Genomic DNA, 21,639 nt, shown 5'->3' with positions numbered 1-21,639 from the left:
CTCTGTGCAGCATAACTTAAAATTATACCATTCAGGGCCACACTCAAAACGTTCAGGGCCAGACAAGCGCTGCCAATGGCCACCAGCCCACTGTGAAAATTGGAATTTGGATTTAATTTACTTTTCCAGGCCGGCCTAGTAAAGCACATCTATGGGGAAACGCTGCATTTTTATTTGTATTACTTTTATATTGAAGATCTATTTTACAATTCGATATCACATTATTCAAATGAAGATTGATTTGAACCGGAAAAACAATTTTTTAAATATAGCCCCAGTTGGCACACGTGTTCACAAAATGGCCTGCTTCCGTCAATCTTTATATACATAGTCTTTTTCCTCTAGTTGCAACAACAACTATGGTCCATGTTGCAGTGTAATACATCCACTACAGTTCCTAATGTTACAGCTAATGTTACAACTCCCCTGGGATTTCACTCAACACATGTCTTGTGCTCTCACTGGCTGTAGCTCACCGACAAGTTGCAAGCCAACACTGAGTAAAAAAACAAGTCTTAAGTCTTGTCGTGTGAAGTAAGCATACACAAGACAGTGTTACAGGTATCCCATATGGTCTAGCGGTTAGGATTCCTGGTTTTCACCCAGGCGGCCCGGGTTCAACTCCCGGTGTGGGAACATATATTTGGCAACCTCCAGCTCACCTGGTAGAGTCTGTGCCCCGTATAGGCCAAGTTCCTTGCAGCACCTCAGATTCAGTTCCAATCTATGGCCCTTTGCTGCCTGTCATTCTCCTTCTCTCGACACTTTCCTGTCAGTCTACAGCTGCACTACAATAAAGGCAAGAAAAAAGAATCTTTGGAGGCATCAATACCTCAGTTGAACCAGAGGGTCGCCAATTCAGTTCCTTTTATGGACCAAGCATGAAGTGTGGGCTGGCAGCTGGAGAGGTGCCAGTACGCCACTAGGAACCATATAATGGCTGACCCTGTGCAACCCCTCCACTGTAACTGCATGTGTGTGTTGTGTGTAATAAGAGGGATATGCGAAATTCTTGTGTGGATTAACAAAAAACATTCATTACATTTAATCAAATTAAGAAGTGCTTTTCTTGTTATGGTAGTCCTACTTATATGACTGATATTCTACTTATTTTTAGTAACGTACATACACAGAGAAAGGCCAACCTGCTGCCTCCGTGGTGCTCTTTGTGTTTGATGTCATCCTGGTGATCAGTAATTCCTGCCGCAGCCTCAGCACCTCCTGCTGCAGCCCCTGGGCTTTTTCCTTCCAGCTTTCATCCTGGCTCTTCAACTTGCAGACCAAAGCCTCAAGGTATTCTCTGCCACTCGTACCCGAGGGTTTATTCTTCATTATAGCCACAGCCAGGGCAACTTTGGCTTTTGTTAAAAACCACTCCGCTTGACTTGCTCCTAAAACAGAGTGAGGAGGACAGAGTTTAAGGGAAGTCAACCAACAAACCATCCACAAAGCGCAAATAACCTCGAAATTCAGCCACGTTCATAGATTTCACGTTTTTAAAATAATGTTGTATTTTGCCGAAGCACATGGCAAAAAGAAACTTTAGAAGAGGGACCAAGTGTGTGTACATCCAGGCAAAAACATGTCGTGCAAGACAGAAAATACTTCACAACAGGGCACAAAGGAGGTCTGCACACTGTTAGGCTCCCAAAAAAATAGTTTATTTCTCTTTTTCTCCTTTCAAGGCAACATTTCGATCTACAACAACGTCCTCAGGCAGAGAAACCTAGCAGCCAAAACAAAAACCTGGGTGGAACTGAAATCATTCCTCTTATAGTCAATAAATAGTAAATTAATCTGCAAAAATGTTTATATTCAAAATCACTCCAGCTTATCCGTATTAAAGTTATGTGTAGTATATTAGAGTATTAAAAGTAAAAGTACTCTAGAATGAAAGCTCTAGGTATGAGTTTTTTCATGATGGATTAATCTGATTATTTTTTTCTCCATTAAAAAGGTGCAGTGTGTGTAATTTAGGGTGAGGTGAGGATTGCAGATTGCAACTAGCTGGAACTTCTCCTGGAAAGAATTCCTTTAGTGTTTATTGTTCAGGAGGTTTTCACTGAGAGCATAATAATCTGCAAAGGTCTCTCCCTCTCCAAAACAAACCGACCAGGTGATTAAAATTGACAAAACACTGAACAAAGCACTTTGACGTTACAAAGCAGGGTTCCTCTAACACAGGTTTTTCTCGGTTTGCTTATGTGCGCTCGCCTAATTTCTCTGATAACTTAATGTGTGCTCACCTTATCTCGAATTCATATGCCCAGGAGGTTTTTACCAGGAGCCAAATTATCCACAGAGGTCTCCTCTTCCCCAAAACAAAAAGGACAACCGATAAAAACCATTCAATAAAGCAATTTCACCTTATGTATTTGTGTTGCTCTGATGCTGCTTGGCTCATTAGAGATGGGTCGCTAGCCCAGTACCTGTTAATGTGTGCTGACCTTTTCTTTCTGATAACTTAAGACCCAGACTTTCAGGAGGTTTTTACCAGGAGCCAAATTATCCCCAGAGGTCTCTTCCTCTCCAAAACAAATGGACTAGGTGATTTAGAAGGGTAAAAACACTGAGTAAAGCAGTTTCGTGTAAAAAAAAACAAAAAACAAAGTGTTTTTCTGACAGTGCTCATCACAGGGGCAATTAAATATAGTGGCCAACGCTAAAATGCAAACAGCCCTATCTTGAGCCAGTGTTTCGTGACCATGTAGAAACATGGTGGCACAAAATGACAGACTCCTTGGACCAGGACCCACTCCTTATGTAGATATAACGGCTCATTCTAATGTAACGAAAAAACAACAATTCTTATTGTCAGGTGATTACACACTAAAGACAACATACCAAATACATTATTTTCTATTTCTGCCAATGTATCCCCCTAAATCCTGCACACTGGACCTTTAATCTATTGATTGTTTGGTTTGTAAATGTTCAGAAAAAAGCAAGAAATGTTGTCACAATGACCCCGAACCCCAAAGTGACACATTCACAATGTTTGTTTTTGTAGAACCACCTGTCCAAACCTCAACATTATTACTAAGACTTTACAATTATCAAATGGAAAAGCAGCCAATCTTACATTTATGAAGCTAGAACCATCATATGTTTTTGCATGGAAAATGACTCAAAATACTGTACATGTATAAGCATGTATACCCCGTATGTTTTGTATGCAAAAAATTTTACAGTAACTAGTAACAAAAGCTGTCAGATAAATGTAGACATAAAAAAGTCAAACATACATTTACCTCTGAAATGTAGTTGATAGAAAAAGAAAACACACAAGTACAGTAAGGTACCTCAAATTTCTACTTGTGTAACACTGAGTAAAAGTACATAGTTACGTTCCACCACAGCTAAACAATTCTATGAAGTATTACAAATGAAAAAGAGTGAAATTAAATACAGTTCCTTCAAATGGAAAAATATGGCTATTTCTAAAACATTAGCAGATTAAGATAGAGTTAAGTAGCCGAGTTTTAGGCCCTGGGTCTTTGACAGGGGGTCTGTGACCTCTAGTGGGTCCTCAGAGTTACTGCATGGGGTGCACGAAATTATTGCTTGGTAATTTTTTAAAGCGTTTTTTTTTTTTTTTTTCAGAAATTAAAACATGTTTGATTATGTATTTTGCCTTTTGCAACAACTTATCAGTGTGAAAGTAGAGTGTCCTCTCTTAACTACTTAAAAAGCAAATACAGGTCAAGACTGCTGATATAGCAGTATTTGTGGGGAAAAACGTGTTTAGAATAAGACAGTTGTTTTGTCGGTGAACCTTGTGAGTTGTAATGGAGACAAATTATGTACCTTTACCTTTGTGTTGCCATTGTCCCTTGATTTTTATGTACAGAGGAATAGATCACTAGCTGCTTGGCTAATTTTTACAATGTAAAATGCCATAGGCTTGTGCTACTAACATTAGCATGTTGTATTTGTGGGGAAAATGTGTCCAGATAAAGACAAGTGCTGGCTGTCAATACTGCAAGTTATAGTGAAGCTGATTTGTGTACTTGTGTTTGAAATTGTCTCTATTAAGCCATGTTTAATGTGTGTTTTGGGTGTAACTGCAGAGTGACACAGACACATGCACAAGTGTAAATGCTCACAACAGCGTAGGCGACGCACAAGTATAAATTCCGCTTAATGTGCAACTCAGTTTTACACAGTATATGTAGTAAGGGGTCCCTGGTCCATCTCCCTGTCGCGAAGGGGTCCTTGGCCTGAAGCACCTTAAGACCACTGACTTGGTCAATACCCATATTGTCACTACAGTTAGCTAGTTCTCAAATAACTCAAGGATCCATTATCAGTCAGTTTAACCATATTTATATTGTTGACACATCGCTATCCACATTGTTTTAATATAACCAAATCTACCGAGCAGTCTTTTCCAAATTATGTGACTGTAATTGCAAAATTTTACTACATAACGTCATTATTTCGTAATTTAGCTAGTTTCATGATTTAGCTAGCTAATATGCCATGGGCTAATGCAAGCACGGCAAGCAATGTAACGCTAGCTGAAATTAGCATGTGTTTGTTGTGCAACCATTTTATTTTTTATGAAAAACAATGGTGGTAGATACCATGGTTTGTAGACAAAAGCCAATAACACACTTGTTTTTTAATTAAACTATGGCAAACTGTGGTTATTTGTTAGCTAGTAAAGCTTAGTTAGTGCTAGCTAGCTAGCTAGCTAACTACAACATCATACAGTTTAATGTTAGGTGACACAGCATCTTCAAACTTTTAATGTTAACTGTCAAACAAATAAATCAGCTTTTAAATTAATTACCTTTTAAATGGCGCTCGCTATTTTCCATTGCTCGGTGCCTGTTATCATCAACATCCCCATTTAATGTTGTCAATCATTACGATGCTAATTGAGCTGCACCGGCTGGGCAGGTGTTACACCGATATCTGTGACCGGGTAGATCTGTGACACTGAGCAGTCAGCCATGACACCATCGATCAAACTTGACCCTGTTAAAAATCTAACCCTATGAAATGAATTTAAAATTATTAATGCTTTATTTTTGCATGTTTTTAATTTATATAAAAAATGTTAATAAAAAATGTAGCCTAAAAAATTCAATAAGTGTGAACGTGAACAGAAAAGGGGTAACATTCTATGGGCTGATTATTAGGCTGCAATGTGTGACCACAGTAGTTTCACATGATTCCTAAGGGCCATATTATGGTTTTATATTTGTTGCTGTTGCTTGTTATTTATTTACTTTACAAATAACAGATTTTCATACCCTTCCTGTCCAGTGAAAACCATGTAACAACCTCAAGATGTGTTGATTTTGAATGTTTGCGATAAACTGAAGGATAAGGTGTTCTTCTATGTGTTGAAAAAAATCTCCTACATCTTAGGCTAAATAACACACTCAGGATCAAGAGTTACAGAAAGTCACATAAAAGTCATAGAAACCATCAGTGCCACTGTAGGAATAAGCTCCCGTGTCCACCCTGCTGAAGTGTCCTTGAAGAAGCTGTTGAATTCCCAGCAGCTCCTGGGAATGCTGCTGCGTGGGCGACCGTGACCTCTGACCTCCTCAGCAACAAGACGAACGTCCTCCTCAGAGATCAGAGGAGGTGTACGGACATGAATCAAGTGGACGCTGAGGCATTATCAGCAGGGTTCAGCGTAAGCGGTCATGTCAGCTACTTTGCTCGCCGGCTGACCACCTCATTATCATCGGGATCGTTAGAAGGTCAGTGCACTGAAGAGGAGTTTTCATTGATTGGTGAAGATGTCAGCCTGAAGCTCAGACATGTAGGCTGGTCATGGGACTGTTCAAAAAGAAAGATTTATATCACAGAGTCAGCCCTTGTATTCATCACCAGCTGCTGATAGAGTGCTCCTTACCAAGGCAGTGACCTTCAGACGTAACGGTGGAGCTGTTCAGTAGTTTGCAGGACAGCTGAAGCCCTGAAATGATCAGTCCTTTGATAAAGTCATTCAACAGAAAAAAAATAATAGCATGATTGATTATTTATATGGAGACCAAATCGGACGGGGTTATCACCACAGGGAGGAGGGGAAAAAACCTAAATATTCTGTAAAACATCTTAGCCATCAGGACATTCAACATATCCTCATACAACAGTTCATATGATATCTTACAAAAATGCACACGCAATGATTTGTGTGATACCTAATGAATAAGTGCCCTACAAATGGCGTCACCATGTACTTAAGGTAAAGTTCTCAACGTAAAGGTACGTAGGTTAGGTTTAGGAAAAGAAACATGGTGGCAGCGCACCTCAAAATAACTCAAAGTTCTCCTGGTTTCACACAGACACTGGTCTCCTGGGGAAAGTCCTGTGTTGTTTTACTCATCCACCACCCTACTTTGTGTTCATATGGACTTTCGCTCCTAACAGTACTTCCTTCTTTACTCTCGTCAGTGCAATTGTTAAGTAATCACAGCCTTCCTGATTACATTGACTACATACAAATGTGGTGCATTACTTTTTGAAGGTATTTGTGTGACCAGTGCATGAGAACAGCCTGGAAAATCACAGGATGTGGTTTGTAAAATGACAAGGACTACAAAATCCTCCACGGGGGGGCGATAAAGAGTTGAAGGGGAGGCCAAAATACTGGGTGTTTCTCAAAGTCAAGGCAGGATCTTTAAATGGCTGAATGTCAAGGATGCTACATCATCAAATTCCGCCTAAGGACTGTTCCAATGTCAAGGATCCTTGAAACTCTACCAAGAAAAGAGTCCTTCATTCAGAGAATTTTAAAGGATGCATGTGTGTATCCTCAGCAGGTACCCACAATTTTTTTGCGCACAATTTGCTGGAAGTGAAGGCGTAGGTCTCTTCAATAAAACCCGCACCAGCAAAGCCCAGCATGATTTCGATAAATATGTCATTTATTTGGATTAATATCTCCAGGAGTTTTTATCATACAAGCATAAAAAATACTGACAGAAACCTCATAATTTATGCTTTCCAATGAGTCCACTGCCGAATAATGAGATTGTTAAATCACATGATTAAGATAAAACATAAAAGTATTCAGATTGATCGATCAAGCAGTGATGGAGCGATTAGTGCCACAAAAGTTTCGTTTAGCCTATCTGTTTGTTTTTTGAAGTATAATCCAGAAATATATTCTCCCTAAAAGGCACATGACTTTGAAAATACTGCTTACATTTGTTCAAATTGTACAACAACATTGGAGAGTGCCGGAATTCTCACAGTATCCTGAAACCCCCTCAGTGCGCTGAGGGTTAATGTCGTACACCTGGGGACACTCGTTTTTCCAATGCGTGTTTACCGAATGCTAAGAAGGACTCCTGCCTTGCCTCTGGTGAATCCTTCCTTAGAAGGACTTGTCCTACCAAGGAAGGATTCTTGACTTGCTTGGCACAAACTGTCTGAGCTTCAGTCAAAAAATTGCACTCCTTTCTCTGAATCAGTCAAATGTTATCACAGAGACATAAAATCTACTGATATCATTCAGAGTGACTTACACTACCAGATGATATCACTATTGCTGATGACCATTGAGTATAACCATCCATAAATCTGGTCAGAAATCATAAAAAAGGCACGTCAGAACTTGCAGATTTTTTTTTATTGTCACACATCTGTATGCAACAAGTAGATACGAATTTTCATTCTTCACAAACAAGAAAAGGTGAAGCAAGTTCATCAAGATGAAACCAGACGCTCTGTCACCTTCCCTGTAGTGTGAGCACTGCAAGACAGAGGAAGAAAAAACAAAGCCTCCACAGGGGGGCGCCAGAGAGGTGAAGGGAGACAAAGATACTGCGACTCCTTCTGGGAGCGATATCTCAGTCAAATGTTATCACAAAGCCATGAACCATATTGATATTATTCAGTGTGACTTCCACTTTCAGATGGTATTATTATTTCTGATGTCCATCCAGAGTAAACGTCCATAAATTTGCATTTAAGTTATGGAAAGAAAGACATAAACATAACATGTTTAGTTCTGGCGACTGTGAAGGCCACAGCAAATAGTTCACATCGTTCTCATCAAACCATTCAGTGGGCCTCTGTGTTTGTGTGGAAGCTTCCGCACTTTGTTGTTTCTCAACTCCTTTATTCAGATTTGTCCCTTTTAATCTGTCACCCGTCTGTACACAGTCAGTCACACAGACAAAAACAAGGTGAAACAAGTTCAAACAGTCGACACAAGAAGCTCCGTCACCTACACTGTTGTGTGAACGTTACAGATTTCAGCTTTAGCACACAGAGAGGAGATAAAGGATGAATACATCAGGGAGCGCTGTCTCTGTTGAGAGTATTAATGCAGGACGGACAGGATGAATGCATGAAGGAGGAGTTTTATTATAAGCCTGCTATATTCTCATTCTCCAGATACACTTGGTCGCTCTCTGGAGAGCTGTTGTTATCCATCAGCTGGAATAAGAAAGGCTGAGAAAAGGCTGCGTCACTCTGCTGTTCTTCACCCCTTCATTCATTTTATTTAAGTCCCCCGCAGCGCCTGTTAAAATAAGCAAACATCCCTCACGATGACACACCAGTTATTGCATTTTTCATATCAAACATGTACATAAATATAACATGTAGAGAAAATATGACTTGTGTTGTTCTGCCCTGACATGTTATTGTGTATTGTGAGCAGTGAGCATGACTCCTCTCCTGATTCATTTCTTGCTCTCTGCTGCCCTCCCCTGTGACAGGGATTCATATTTAATAGAATCTGGTGGGAAATAAACAGAAGCCACCGGCAAAATGCTGCTAAATCTTCCCTGAGGCTGATGAATTGTTTGGTCTGAGGCAGGTGTGGTGAGAAGAGGTGGGTTTAGGGATGTGAAGCTGATGAATAAATATGTTTCCTGAGCTGTTTAGGCAATTAAAACCTGCATTGACCACAGCTGCTTCAATAATAGTAAACCGTGTTCAGTGTTTGGTGATTTATGAATGAAACTTTGACAGGATTCAGGATTTTTCACTGTGGATCTGTTAGTTGTGTGTGAAGAGATTAGGAGATCAATCAATTAGTTAAAGCGAGTTGGCAGAAATCTGAAAAAGGGGAAAAAAGGAGGAATTTGAAAATACACAGTCCTCCTGCAGCTCCCCCCTCTCCGTCCTAAGCTCCTCCCACCAAACAACCATGGGCACATGCACTTGTTCATTCAGTAACTCAGTGTTTCCCAAACATTCATTTATTTAGTCTTATTCCATTGTATAGCTGCATTCAGCTCATTCATGCAGCCCCCTCCTCGCCCTACTCTCTTTCTCTTTACCATAAATGAAATAAGAATGAGCTAGCTAGCCACCCCTTGGTCCCTCGGCCTTGCTCCCCGCCACAGTAGATTGCTTCCCTGGGAGGTGAGCAGCAGGTCAGGAGATGGACCTTCAGTTGGCAGCTTTGAATATGGACAGCTCAAACCTCCTCAGTGCCGGATGTCACAGTCGACTAGTGGCCAGTGGCAGCATCTGGTCTAACCTGTGTAACAGCAGCAACAGAAAGTTTCCCCATAATTTGCGCTGGGTGGATTCTGGTTGCCTGCAGCCACTGACTGGCGGTCAATCTCCAGAGCTGCTGCCTGAGTCCTCCCAGCGAGGTGGTCTGTAGTGATGGGGAGTGAGGCGGAGGACACACTGTGATTTGAGGCTCAAGCTAACTTTAGCAACGTAACTATGAGCATCAAGCCGCAGCTGTGAGCCTTAGCAAAAGGTTAGCAAAAGGCTAAACTTTTAGCAATGTTTTCTCTCCATCCCTGAAATGTTTCGATGACAATGACATGTGTTTTAAGATTTTTATTGTCACTCTCTTTTTGATAAGTCTGTCTTCCTTTTTTGGGTTGCTTTGCAGTGTACGCAGTTGTTGCCAATGCCGGAACAGCAACTTTTTCTGTAGGATTCTCAGGCTTTTACTGAAGGGACATGCATTTGTAGAACAGCAAATAGGAACACTCTTTCTCCGAAATGCCCTTTCTCCCATCATGAGCTAGATTTTCTAAAACCTGAAAACACAGCAAAGAGGAGGTGCAGAAATGTAGAGTTCTCTCAGACAACTTGAATCATAATATGTTCAGAGGTTATTATGGGATTTTTGCCCACAGTCGCCAAAATTGAACTGCCCACTCGAGCTTTAATGGACAGGAAAATGGTTATGTAACTACATATAGCTTTTGTCCAACCAAAAAATAACATTAAGGCTTTACTGAACCATATACAGTTCAGTTTTGGGTCCTACATGACTTAGTGTAAAGCGAGAGCCACACAATTTGTAAAAAAACCTACTTTTCATGAACCGACAACCTAAGCCTTTCCAGACTTTTGAAAATCATGCAAAAATTGAAATATGTTAACAGCTACTGGATAATCTCTCATGACATTTTGTACAGGCATTCGTTTCCCGGAGGATGAATCCTACTGACTTTAATAATACTTTGACTGTCCCTTCAGTATTACTAGCAGATAAATAAAGTCATTTATCCCATATCTCAAGACCTATATTTGCACAAACATTCGTGGTTCCCAGAGAATGGATCCTAATAACTTCTGGTAATCTCCTGATGTCTCCTCTTGCACCATATTAAGGCTGACATTTGTGGTCTTCTGTGTCTCAGCAGCTGCTGGATGCCATGAAATTAGGTGCAGATATTCACACCCTCCTCAGGATGCACAGAGATATTTCACAGTAGACATTTGGCATGTCAAAGCAAGAAAAGCACAAGAGGCATTCATAACATTATATGACTGTTTTCCTCCCATTGGTGTCATTCCTATGTTCCAAGGATCCTACAGTATGCTCCCCAGATTTATATGGCACATAAAAGGAGCATTACAAAGGGTCCTATGTCTCCCAGTTCTGCATATGTGCTCTCCCAGGGTTGTATGTTGCCCAGATTTATATGGCACATAATAGGAACATTGCAAAGGGTCCTATATGTTTCCCACTTCTATGTGCTCTCCTAGGATTGTATGTTTCCCAGCTCTATGTAGCACATAATGGGAACATGAAAAAGATGTACCTCAGGTCTGTATTCGCCTAATATGACATGGGCTGGCAGGTTAGGGTGCTGTGATTATGATTCTGACAGTCATTAAATTGCACTGGCACAGGTCTTAGTCTAGATATTAATTACCCTTTTTTAGCCCTGAATTTAAATGAATAAGAATTAGAAGCCACTTAATTAACCAATCAAAAGAGAGGAAAAAGAAAAACAAAAGATGAAACCATTAACTTGAAAGGGATCAAATGGGATTAGGGCAACATTTTGAAGGGTATGCGCTCTTTTATCTTCTCAGTCCAAAACCAAGGTACTTGACAATGTCCAGGTACGTGAGTGGAGGGAGTGCATCAGGGTCTGTGATTCAGCCTTGGGCTGCCAACTCATATGGATTTATGTTGTTTATTGTACTAAGTTTGTCCAAATACCATTGCCTGACCACCGTAGTAGACAAAGGTAACTCAACACAATCCTCACAAGATGGCGTCCACATCCAAAACACATCTTTACATTTTCCTATGGAGGGTTAATTTGTCATAACAGCTGATTGAAATGTGGAACATGGGGCCCTGGGAACATAGATACACTCTTCATTCAATTTAGGTGAGTTAGCCCCAGGGTGCTGGTATTGTACATACTGGCTCACTGTCATGGCTAATAGGGAAACTAAGCCAATGTTAACTAATAATGCGTATCATCTGTGCTTTTTTTTCTTCCATGACAAGTGGTTAGTTTGGCAGATGTTTGGTCATATCCCCAAAAAATGCTACCAATTAAATTTTGACCTGATCATGGCAATAGATGGAAAGTTAATGGTTCATCTAAGTTATTATGATTCGTCTGGAGGAGAGAGTGACTGTCTGAACCAAACTTAACTTTTATGTCAGTCCATCTAATAGTTGTTGAGATATTTCACTCAAAACAAATATTGCAATTACTGTCAAATATTGTAACTCTAACTCTTGTCTCTCCACTGGAAATAACCCAATTAGCCAGGTCTCATGGAAGACTCATATTCGCTCTGTTTGCAATAAATGTCTAAATCTATTAGCATCATCTGCAAAATAAAAAGTTAGGTTCGTCAGAAATGTTTAATAAATCTTTATTATTTTTGGGGAGCCTCTTCATAAGCTAAGAGATAAGTTTATCCTGTTAAAACAATATTCATAACTTGGATTCATTTTTATTAAAAACACTTTTGACAGTTTTGATCATTGGACCCTTGCAGACTAAAGGAATATAAATAACTTGTTGAGTAATGGAGGATCTGACTTTATGACAGCTTCAGAGGAAGGGAGTCACCACTTGTTTTTTCATCATGCAGGTAAACCTGAATGACTTATGGTCCTCTCTGGTGCTCAGCCTTTTAGTAAAATGCTCAAGTGGGTAGCCAACAACCTGCTTTTATACATCCAAGAACTTCTATAAAAATTAACTGCTTGGCAACCAGACCAGGCTTCTCATTGAGACAGGCCTTTATTTTTAAAAATGTGTAGCCACACTGGGCTAGTAAAAGGGACTGGGTGTTTAACTGGGACTACACTTTCAATAGAAGTTTTATGGTAATTAAGTATCAAACACTTATTTTCATTGATAAAACTTTGCATCAGCCTGATAAGTTTCCCATGTCTTGCAAAGTATTTTTCCCAGTCTAATGATGAGGTACATTATTATAATACCAGACATGCCAAATTGTTACACCTCCCATTGTTTTGAATTGGACTATGTCATATCTCTATAGGGGTGCTCAGCTCTATAGAACACTTATATTTGATTTGCATTCCAGTCTACCTCTCTGAGGAAGTTCACCAACCAGTTGAACCAAACTATTCACACTGATCATATCTGATTATAATTGATCCCTATCTCTCTTTATTGAAAGTCTATACATAAATATGTTTTTGTACGTGCATGCTTTCACACACATGCACTCACTCATACACAAATACACAATCACACTCTCAGTTTATTATTATAATTATTTTATATGTTTCCTTGATTTATTTTGTTTATTTCATGTTCGCTTCTTGACCCTTTGGTTGCTTGTTTGTTTATTTTTCTTGATAACATGACTTTTGTATTTGCTGATTATGCTTACTGAGGTGACATTCCTTATAGGCTCCTAGGGGTTTGTTCTTCTGTTCCTATATTTCTGTGTTTCTATTATAATCCACTGCACATCCAAGTAGATATGGTAAATAGATGTCACTGGTTAGACAAACCATATTAGCTGCTGAATATTCAAATACACAACATACATTATTTGTATTCTCTTACTTTGACATGTTTGCTGCTGTGCTGGCCTCATGTTGTCAGTTCATTTCTTGCAGTCTGCTGACCTCTAGTGAGACAACACGCTCTGCAAAACTGCCTCACATGATTCATATTTTAATAAAAAGGTTCAGGGAGGGAAATAACCACAGAGCCAGCAGCCAAATGCTACTAAATCTTCCCTGAAGCTGATAAATCTGTCAGGTCTGCGGGGGCTGCAGTGGGTTGGAGGCGTGGTGGCAGATTAGAGGCAAAGAGAGGAGGAGGAGAGCTGCTGTGTGTCACTTTGCTTTTATGTGCTGTGTAAATGTTTATTTCACTTGCCTCTTTCAAACTCTTTTACAGGCCTATACCTATAAAATAAAAGTTGTTTTATATCCTACAATATTACCTAATAAGAATGATTACTTATACCTGTGGTCGTCCCACAGTTTCTGAAGTCATTGTGTTAAGACTGTGTTACCTTTAAAACCTTCTGAACTTCATGTCTTCACCGTAGGACCATAATCGTCTGTTTAAGTCTTAAATCTCCAGGGGTGTCTGGTCGGAATCTCCCCCAGGAGAAACTTAACAGCTAAAACTGACCAACAATCTTGGGTCAGGGGTCAGGGCGTCCCAAACTTTTGATGGCACAGTACCATTTTAGGGAGCCAGCATATTACACAGGAAAAGTGCACACAATGTGACTTTTTTAATGACATATTGTACAAGGACTTTTTTTAGATGATGTTTTTTTTTATGACAAACTATACTCTGACTTTTTTATTACTGTTTATGACATGCTAACACTTGACAAAAAACTATCACACTGACAGTGATATAGCCTACATAACACTTTTTAATTTTTCATACATTTGAAATAAAGAGAAAGTACAATGTTTGACACTGTTTGTGTCTACACAAACACGGCAACACCACTCAGATAAACCACACACAGAACTGCAGTACACCATAATACTAGATCCAGTAGCAATAACAATAATCCATCCATTTTCGTAACCACTCATCCTCTTGAAGGTTGCGGGGGGGCTGGAGCCTATCCCAGCTGACATTGGGCGAGAGGCGGGTACACCCTGGACAGGTCGCCACACTATTACAGGGCTGACACATAGAGACAGACAACCATTCACACCTACGGCCAATTTAGAGTCACCAATTAACCTGCATGTCTTTGGACTGTGGGAGGAAGCCAGAGTACTCGGAGAAAACCCACGCTGACACGGGGAGAACATGCAAACTCCACACAGAAGGTCTCCCTCCTGGGATCGAACCAGGAACCCTCTTGCTGTGAGGCGACAGTGCTAACCACCACACCACCGTGCTGCCTAATAACAATGCTAATAATAAAGGAAATTTATTAAACTTATTCATGATTATGATTACATTTGCTAATGATAATTTCGGACAGCAGTGCATGATTGCCTGTCAAAGCATAGCCAGTTTTTCTATTTATTCTTTTTTAAATCAGTAGTGGGGGAGGGGGTTCAAGTTGCCTATATACAACTCCATGATAACAACTGCTGATGAGGAGCATGGAAAATGATTGAAAGCTTCAGATCAGCCATTTTATTTTGCCAGTTGGATTTTTTTTCATGTATTATGTTGATTTAAAGAAAACATAATCTAGATCCTCTTAATGTAGCCTCTTTCAGAGATGAAGCTGCTGTCAGTCACCTTCTTATCTGACAAAGTAAGCTTCCAAAGTGTTTCTATCATTAGCAAAGCTGTTGTGTGAACTGATTTACTCTACATGCATATTTTATCCTACATCCTGTAACTGTGGAATTGCACTGTAAACAGATTCCTCCAGCTTTATGGTACTTTGCTGCGGAGACCCTGGGTTTTCATCCTCTTCCTCAGCGTCTTTAGAAAGGGGGAACTAATCTGTCTCCAGTGTTTGTTGCGTCATTCGGGATGTGTTGAACAGCAGCAGCAGCAGCAGAGCGCCTACTCTGAAAGCCCGGAGGGTCGACATCTAAGCAGCCACTGGTGTCAAGACTGTGATACAACATATGTATTCATGTGATAAGTAGGACACATCTTCACCCCCACAGAGCACAAACACATATAGTACTGTAAATATACTATACTGTATATAACACAAAATGAGTTCAAACACATATTAAAAACTACATGTTTATCAGGAAAATGCACAAGAGAACCAGAAATATGCACAGACACATTTTAAATGCAGGCCAAGAAGGAACAAAGAATCAACACTACATAATTTCAAACATATATGGCCAAAAATATGTGGACAGCCCTGTAACTATCAAGTCTGAATTTAAGGGACACAGTAGCTCACCTGGTAGAGTGTGCACCCCATGTACTAAAGCTGTGTACTTTCCACAGCGGCCTGGGTTTGATTGCAACCCAGGGCCCTTAGCCCAATAACAACATTAAACAAGAACAAGAGTATGAACTCATGCAGTTTTTGGGGGGAAAAGACATTTTGCTTGATTTTTCAGCTGGCTACGTCAGTGATGAAGATGTTTCCCGGTGTTTTAGCACCATTTTTAATGCAACCTGAGTGCAGGACTCAAACAGTTAAACAAACCCAGACTCCCTCAAGAAACCAGAAACATTATTTCTTTGAAAGTAAAACCCGGACTAAACAGAGACATGAATCCTCAGTGCTTAAAAGTTTAAAGAGTTTGTAGAAAGAGCAGCCAGGAATAATAAACCGTCTCTTGTTTCTGCGTTCAAAATAATGAAAGCCTGAGGCTGAATGAGTGAGTGAATTAGCAAGTTTATTTGACAAGCTCAAGCAAAAACATACACTCAAAAATTGAGTCAGTAAATCCTCAGGAGAGTTCATCGCCTTATTTCCGTTATGGTCTTCTGCATTAAAGGGGCACAGGTGAGGGTGAGGTGACACATGGGACGAGACAGAAGTCTGAATAACATGTTCCCAAAACTCAATACACGGTTAAATAATTTCAACTCTGCTTCCACCTGTAGTTTGTGCAAGAGGATGGTGATCAATTCCACCTGCCACATATGAGGAGGGACATCACACCAGCGTGGCTGCAGGCTCTGCATTATTTTCAGATTACTACGGTGTTTTGACAGCAGCACCCTCATCAGCTTTGTAAATTATTCCTCACAGCTGGAGGGCTTCTCCTCATAATGATCATTTCAAGGCTCATAGTCAGTTTTTCTCCTGATAATGATTCAGATACCTCAACTCAGGTTATTTGCTGATACTGAGTACTCATCTATTTCCCAGATTTACTGCGTCAAAGTCTTTGGATTCATGGAGGCTAAAATCTGATTCAGTGGTCCACCATGACTACAGGAACTTTTGTGGAAACTCAACTTTATAATGACATTGATGACTGTATCTAATGGGGATCAGTCACATCATCAGTGGTGGCACCAGAAATCTTTCACAGGGGTAGCCAGATGTGGCCACTGAAAATATTGGGGTGGCACACAAAAACCAAAAGCCATAACTGAATTTCAGGACTTTGTTTAGGCTGCTATAGTGCATAGGCTTGTTAAAAAACTATGTCACTATGGAGAGTTAAAGAATTCCATAGTGATATACTGTACCTTGGTCTCTTATGCCACAGTTAATAATACTGGTACAGTTAACACGCGTTCCACTACAATCCTGTTTTAATGTGTCTTGTAACTGTAAATACATGTTTGGGGATTCATTGTTCTTCAAACAGGCTGGTTATCCAGCTTTAATTTGAAGGAACACATTGAACAAGCCTTCTCAAGTTTAGGGAAGACTCGTGAGTACCCGTAGAACCCATTTTCATTCAGATATCTTGAGGTGAGAGTTCATGGGATCCCTTTGAAAATGGCCACACTAGTTGTTTACCAAATTTAGCCCAACTTCAGAGCTTTGTTTAGCCCCCTTCCAACAAGCTTTGCCAACTATGTTTGCACTATTTTAAAAAATGAGTGTGCCACAGCTTTTTAAAAACAGTAATGTCCACCTCCAATTATTTTTGTTGGGGGAGCCAGTAGGGTGGCCAGCAATTCTTCAAGGGGCCATGGCCCCTGCCGCCGCCCTTGGGGGCGCCACTTCATGTTAAGCCGGATACCCAATCTGGGGAATCGCATCAAAGTTTCCATTTAACATTTCATCCCAAAATCTGACCAAACAACCTGGTCTCATTCCGAAGCCATTAAATACTGGTGCAGGGACTTCTGTGTCAGACACAGACAAAAAAAGCTGTCCTTTCATGTCGACATGACACGTGGCTCGGCACCATCAGTGTGTAGCGACGCCCGACAGCATCAGGGGGAATTGCTGAAGGACAACAATGAAAATTAAGGGGCCGAAAATTCCAAGCAGGGTGGGTAGGAGAGCTGGTGGATGGGTCCAACAATCACCAACTTTCACCAGGAGGCTGGTCTTCGCTTCCAGTATGAATGTAAAGGCAAACCCTATTAGCGGTTCAGTGCTTTTGTTTCCTAAACCTAACCACATGCATGTTTTGTTGAAGGAAAAAAAAACATCATTTCGCATCGTAGAACATTTATTTTGAAAGAGACTTTTATACAAACTTTTCATTTCCTGTGAAAACAGAAGTGTATTTTGAAAAGACACAATGCATGTAACAGGGTGAAGTTGAAACAGCATCCGGAAACGTCGACAACAACAGATGCGCCCAGGCTGCCTTGCTCATCACATGTCAACGTGGAAAGTCTACGACCAAGCGGCGATATGTGACGAGGCAGGTGTGAGAATGTATTGGACTAAACAAGGGTGGAAAAATAGATATTTTCACATTTATTGTATCGACTTAATTATGTGACAGTAAGTGCAAAAGTAATTAAGTAGAAACACTAGAAAGTCTTCAGAACTCACATCTTCATCAAGCCTGCACAATACTTTAGGTGTATTTTAATGATACTTAAAAGTGTTTATTTTGCATCTTCATACAGATTCAGATCTATATATAAATACTGTATACATTATAACAAACTGCCATGAGATTATTGTAAAGAGGTGCCTGTCTGTAGATGGATTTAATTAGTACTAGGCAAGGTTATTTATTTAAGTAAGAGCAGGAGGTGATAAGAAAATAGCACAAAGACTTGTTCTGGGCTTATTGGGGTTTTTTTTGTTTTTACATAAACACATTTTTGATGAGGATGCCTTGAATACAGTTGAACTATTGACACATCTATACTGTACTGCAGTTCTATGTTGTTGATGGCCTGACAAATGCAATTCCTCTCATACTGTTAGGACCAATTTATCAGTCTGGTTCTTGTGTCTATAGTCTGAGCTATAAGTCAAACATGTTCACGTGGTCACTGGCCTCAGCTCTGTAGTGAATCACATGGAACCGTCTTGGTGTACTCCTCTGTACATACTACACCCACTGCCTGCCTGTCTGTCCTAGAAGAAGGATCCCTCCCCTGCTACTCTTTTCTTTTCTGATAAGAGTTAAGGCTCTAAGGAAAGAGAGTGTGGCTCTTTGTCAACACCATCATAAATATACCTGACCCGCTGTTACCATACCAGACTGTAATCAAAGTGGTTCTGCTCTGAAGCATGCATTCTGAAGGCTGAAACCACGAGACGGTCTGCAGTCTGTTTCCATGATGACGTCTGCTTGGGTTGGCTGTGTTTGGTTTGTGCGGGAGTGTGTAACACCCTGAACTGGTGCTCTGCAGCAGTGCGGGTCACTTAAATGTCAGCTACAGACAGCAGTGTGATGACAAACAGAAACCTTTACTGTCAGTCAGTCCGGTAGGATCATGGTATATTCTCATCACAAATATCACACTGGATCACGAGTTACGTGTCTTGATACTGAGCAGTTTGTGTAACATGTAAATCTCCACTCTGTGATCATCTCCTAAAAATTTTATATGCTGCCAAATAGTGCTGCCAAACCTGTTTTGGAGGAAATGTAATTGCTGCCTATTACGATCACTGGCAACGTGTTTTTTACAGATCTTGTTCCACACAGGATGGCAGGGCAGATAGTGGTCGTACAAAGCTATTATCGGGAAGCAAATGACATATGCCGACTGTGACTGTTCTGTCCTGTTCATTAGGAAGGCTTCCTCATTATGTAGATAAAAAATGTAATTGCAGAGCCATTGCATTTCTTTCTAAACAGATTTCCTGTTGCAAATCAGTAGAAAATAGGCATGATTGTAAGGAGACACAAGAAACACACTAGTCAGAAAGCAAGCAAGTAGACACACATGAATACTCGTACAGATAAATGCATTCACACTCTGAAACACAGACGAATACAGAGGGAGTGTGGTGGAAGGTTTGTAGTGTGAAAGTGATCCGATACACTCCATGAATGCTTTGTGTTAACTCCCAAACAACTTTCCTGGACTTGTTGCTTTATCAGGTGTCTGAGGTTTATTGTGATGTACGTAAGCTACTGATAAACCTGTTTCGATAAGTAAAGACACGTCAGATAGGAGAGGTGTGTGATGATGAAGGACCAAAGATAATATGAAGGGCCATACTGCTGCTGTTTTGTTCTGGCCAACTGACAACAAAGCTTTAATAAGGTGTGTCTTCTGTTTCCTTCCTTCCAGGCCGCCTCAGGTTTCCTTTCATTTTCAGGTTTCAACCTGACAAAGTTACGTAATCCACTCCAGTGTACGTCATAGCTGTCTTTATTTTCAGGTAGATGTAATTACAAGTCAAAGTGCTCTGTAAACTTAATATCTGAGGTTAGAAATATCACAGAGCATAGAGTAACTTACTTAATGTACAGTAGGTTGTTTATGTGGGTCTATTGATGGACACAGTATATCCAGAATGTACGCAGTGTGCTCTGACTTGTTTGACTCTCAGTGGATATTATGTGCATGCTATTGTATAACACATAATACACTATATAAGTGCAATACATTATCTGATCTAAACCAGACTGTGATGGATGCTAGCAGTGGCGGTCCAAGACAGTGTCCCCCTCTCTGAAGATAAATGTGAGACAAACAACAGATTATTACTACACTGCTCAAAAAAAATTAAGGGAACACTTAATGGTCACAGTTTAACACCAAGCCAGTTAAACTTCAGGGATATCAACCTGTCCATTTAAGAAGCACAAGTGACTGTGAATCAGTTTCAGCTGCTTTGGTGCTAATGAAAGTGACAACAGGTGCAATGGAGAGACAAAAGCAAGACAACCCCCAAAAAGACAATGGTTTTACATGTGGTGTCCACAGACAGTTGCTCTCTCCTTATCCTTCCTGACTGATTCTTCTCTAGTTTTGTGTTCTGCTAGTGTCCTTGTCACTACTGGTAGCATGAGGTGGCGCCTGCAGCCCAATCAGGTTGCACAGGTAGTCCAGCTCCACCAGGATGGCACATCCATACGTGCGATCGCGAGGTTTGTCTCCCAGCAAAGTCTCAAGAGCATGTAGGAGATACCAAGAGGCCAGCCGTTACATGAGGAGAGCTGGACAGGGCCCTGGAAGGCCATCAACCGCAGGACCGGTATCTGCTCCTTTGTGTGAGGAGGAACAGGAGGAGCACTGCCAGAGCCCTACAAAATGACCTCCAGCAGGCTACTGGTGTGCATGTTTCTGACCAAACTGTCAGAAACAGATCTGGGACCTGTGCTCACAACCCAGCACCATGCGGCTCGATTGGCATTTACCAGGTAACACCAGAATTGGCAGGTCCACCACAGGTACCGTGTTGTCTTCACAGATGAGAGCAGGTTCACACTGAGCACATGTGACAGGCGTGAAAGAGTCTGGAGACGCCGTGGTGAATGTTATGCTGCCTGTAACATCATCCAGCATGACCTGTTTGGCAGTGGGTCAGTGATTGTCTGAGGAGGCATATCCTTGGTAGGTCGCACAGACCTCCATGTCATAGCCAGCTGTACCCTGACTGTTGTTAGGTACCAGGATGAAATCCTCAGAGCCACTGTCAGACCTTATGCTGGTGCAGTGGACCCTGGGGTCCTTCTGATGCAGGACAATGCTCGGCCTCATGTGGCCAGAGTGTGTATGCAGGTCGTGGATGACAAAGGCATTGATGCCATTGACTGGCCCTCTCGTTCCCCTGACCTAAATCCACTTGAGCACCTATTGGATGTTCTGTATCAGTGCATCAGACACTATCGCCACAGACTGTCCAGGAGCTCACAGATGCCCTGATCCAGGTTTGTCCCTCGGGACACCATCCGCCGACTCATCAGGAGCATGCCCAGACATTGTCAGGAGTGCATGCCATGATAAAATTCACGTGACACACGACATCACATCACAAACATCACTAGTGTAGTATGCCACAATTACTAGCATACTATGCTACATCATTATCAAAAGAAACCAATGTTGAGGAGCTCAGACATCCAGAGGGAGCTTGGAGTAGAGCCGCTGCTCCTTCGAAAGGGGTCAGTTGAGGTGATTCGGGCATCTGATCAGGATGCTT

The 21,639-nt window shown here is 40.9% G+C and overlaps 1 protein-coding gene and 1 non-coding gene across 2 annotated transcripts in view; one reads left to right on the top strand and one right to left on the bottom strand.

The window, feature by feature from the left end:
• The window catches only part of mei4 (meiosis-specific, MEI4 homolog (S. cerevisiae)), a 95,714-nt gene extending 74,517 nt beyond the window's left edge, over positions 1-21,197 (bottom strand). Inside the window, exons 1-3 of the mRNA XM_050059008.1 lie at positions 21,066-21,197; positions 20,572-20,701; positions 1,146-1,391 (exon numbers count right to left, since the gene is read on the bottom strand). Coding sequence (XP_049914965.1) covers positions 1,146-1,391; positions 20,572-20,701; positions 21,066-21,197 — 508 coding nt within the window. The remainder of the gene's footprint in view (positions 1-1,145; positions 1,392-20,571; positions 20,702-21,065) is intronic.
• trnae-uuc (transfer RNA glutamic acid (anticodon UUC)) lies at positions 565-636 on the top strand. The gene has a single exon. It is a non-coding gene; the product is annotated as a tRNA-Glu (tRNA).
• Positions 21,198-21,639: the final 442 nt, after the last annotated feature.

This window comes from Epinephelus moara, chromosome 12 (genome assembly GCF_006386435.1).
Source record: "Epinephelus moara isolate mb chromosome 12, YSFRI_EMoa_1.0, whole genome shotgun sequence".
NCBI lineage: Eukaryota > Metazoa > Chordata > Actinopteri > Perciformes > Serranidae > Epinephelus > Epinephelus moara.
Note: the sequence above shows the minus strand (reverse complement) of the source record. Positions and strands in the feature narration are given on the sequence as shown.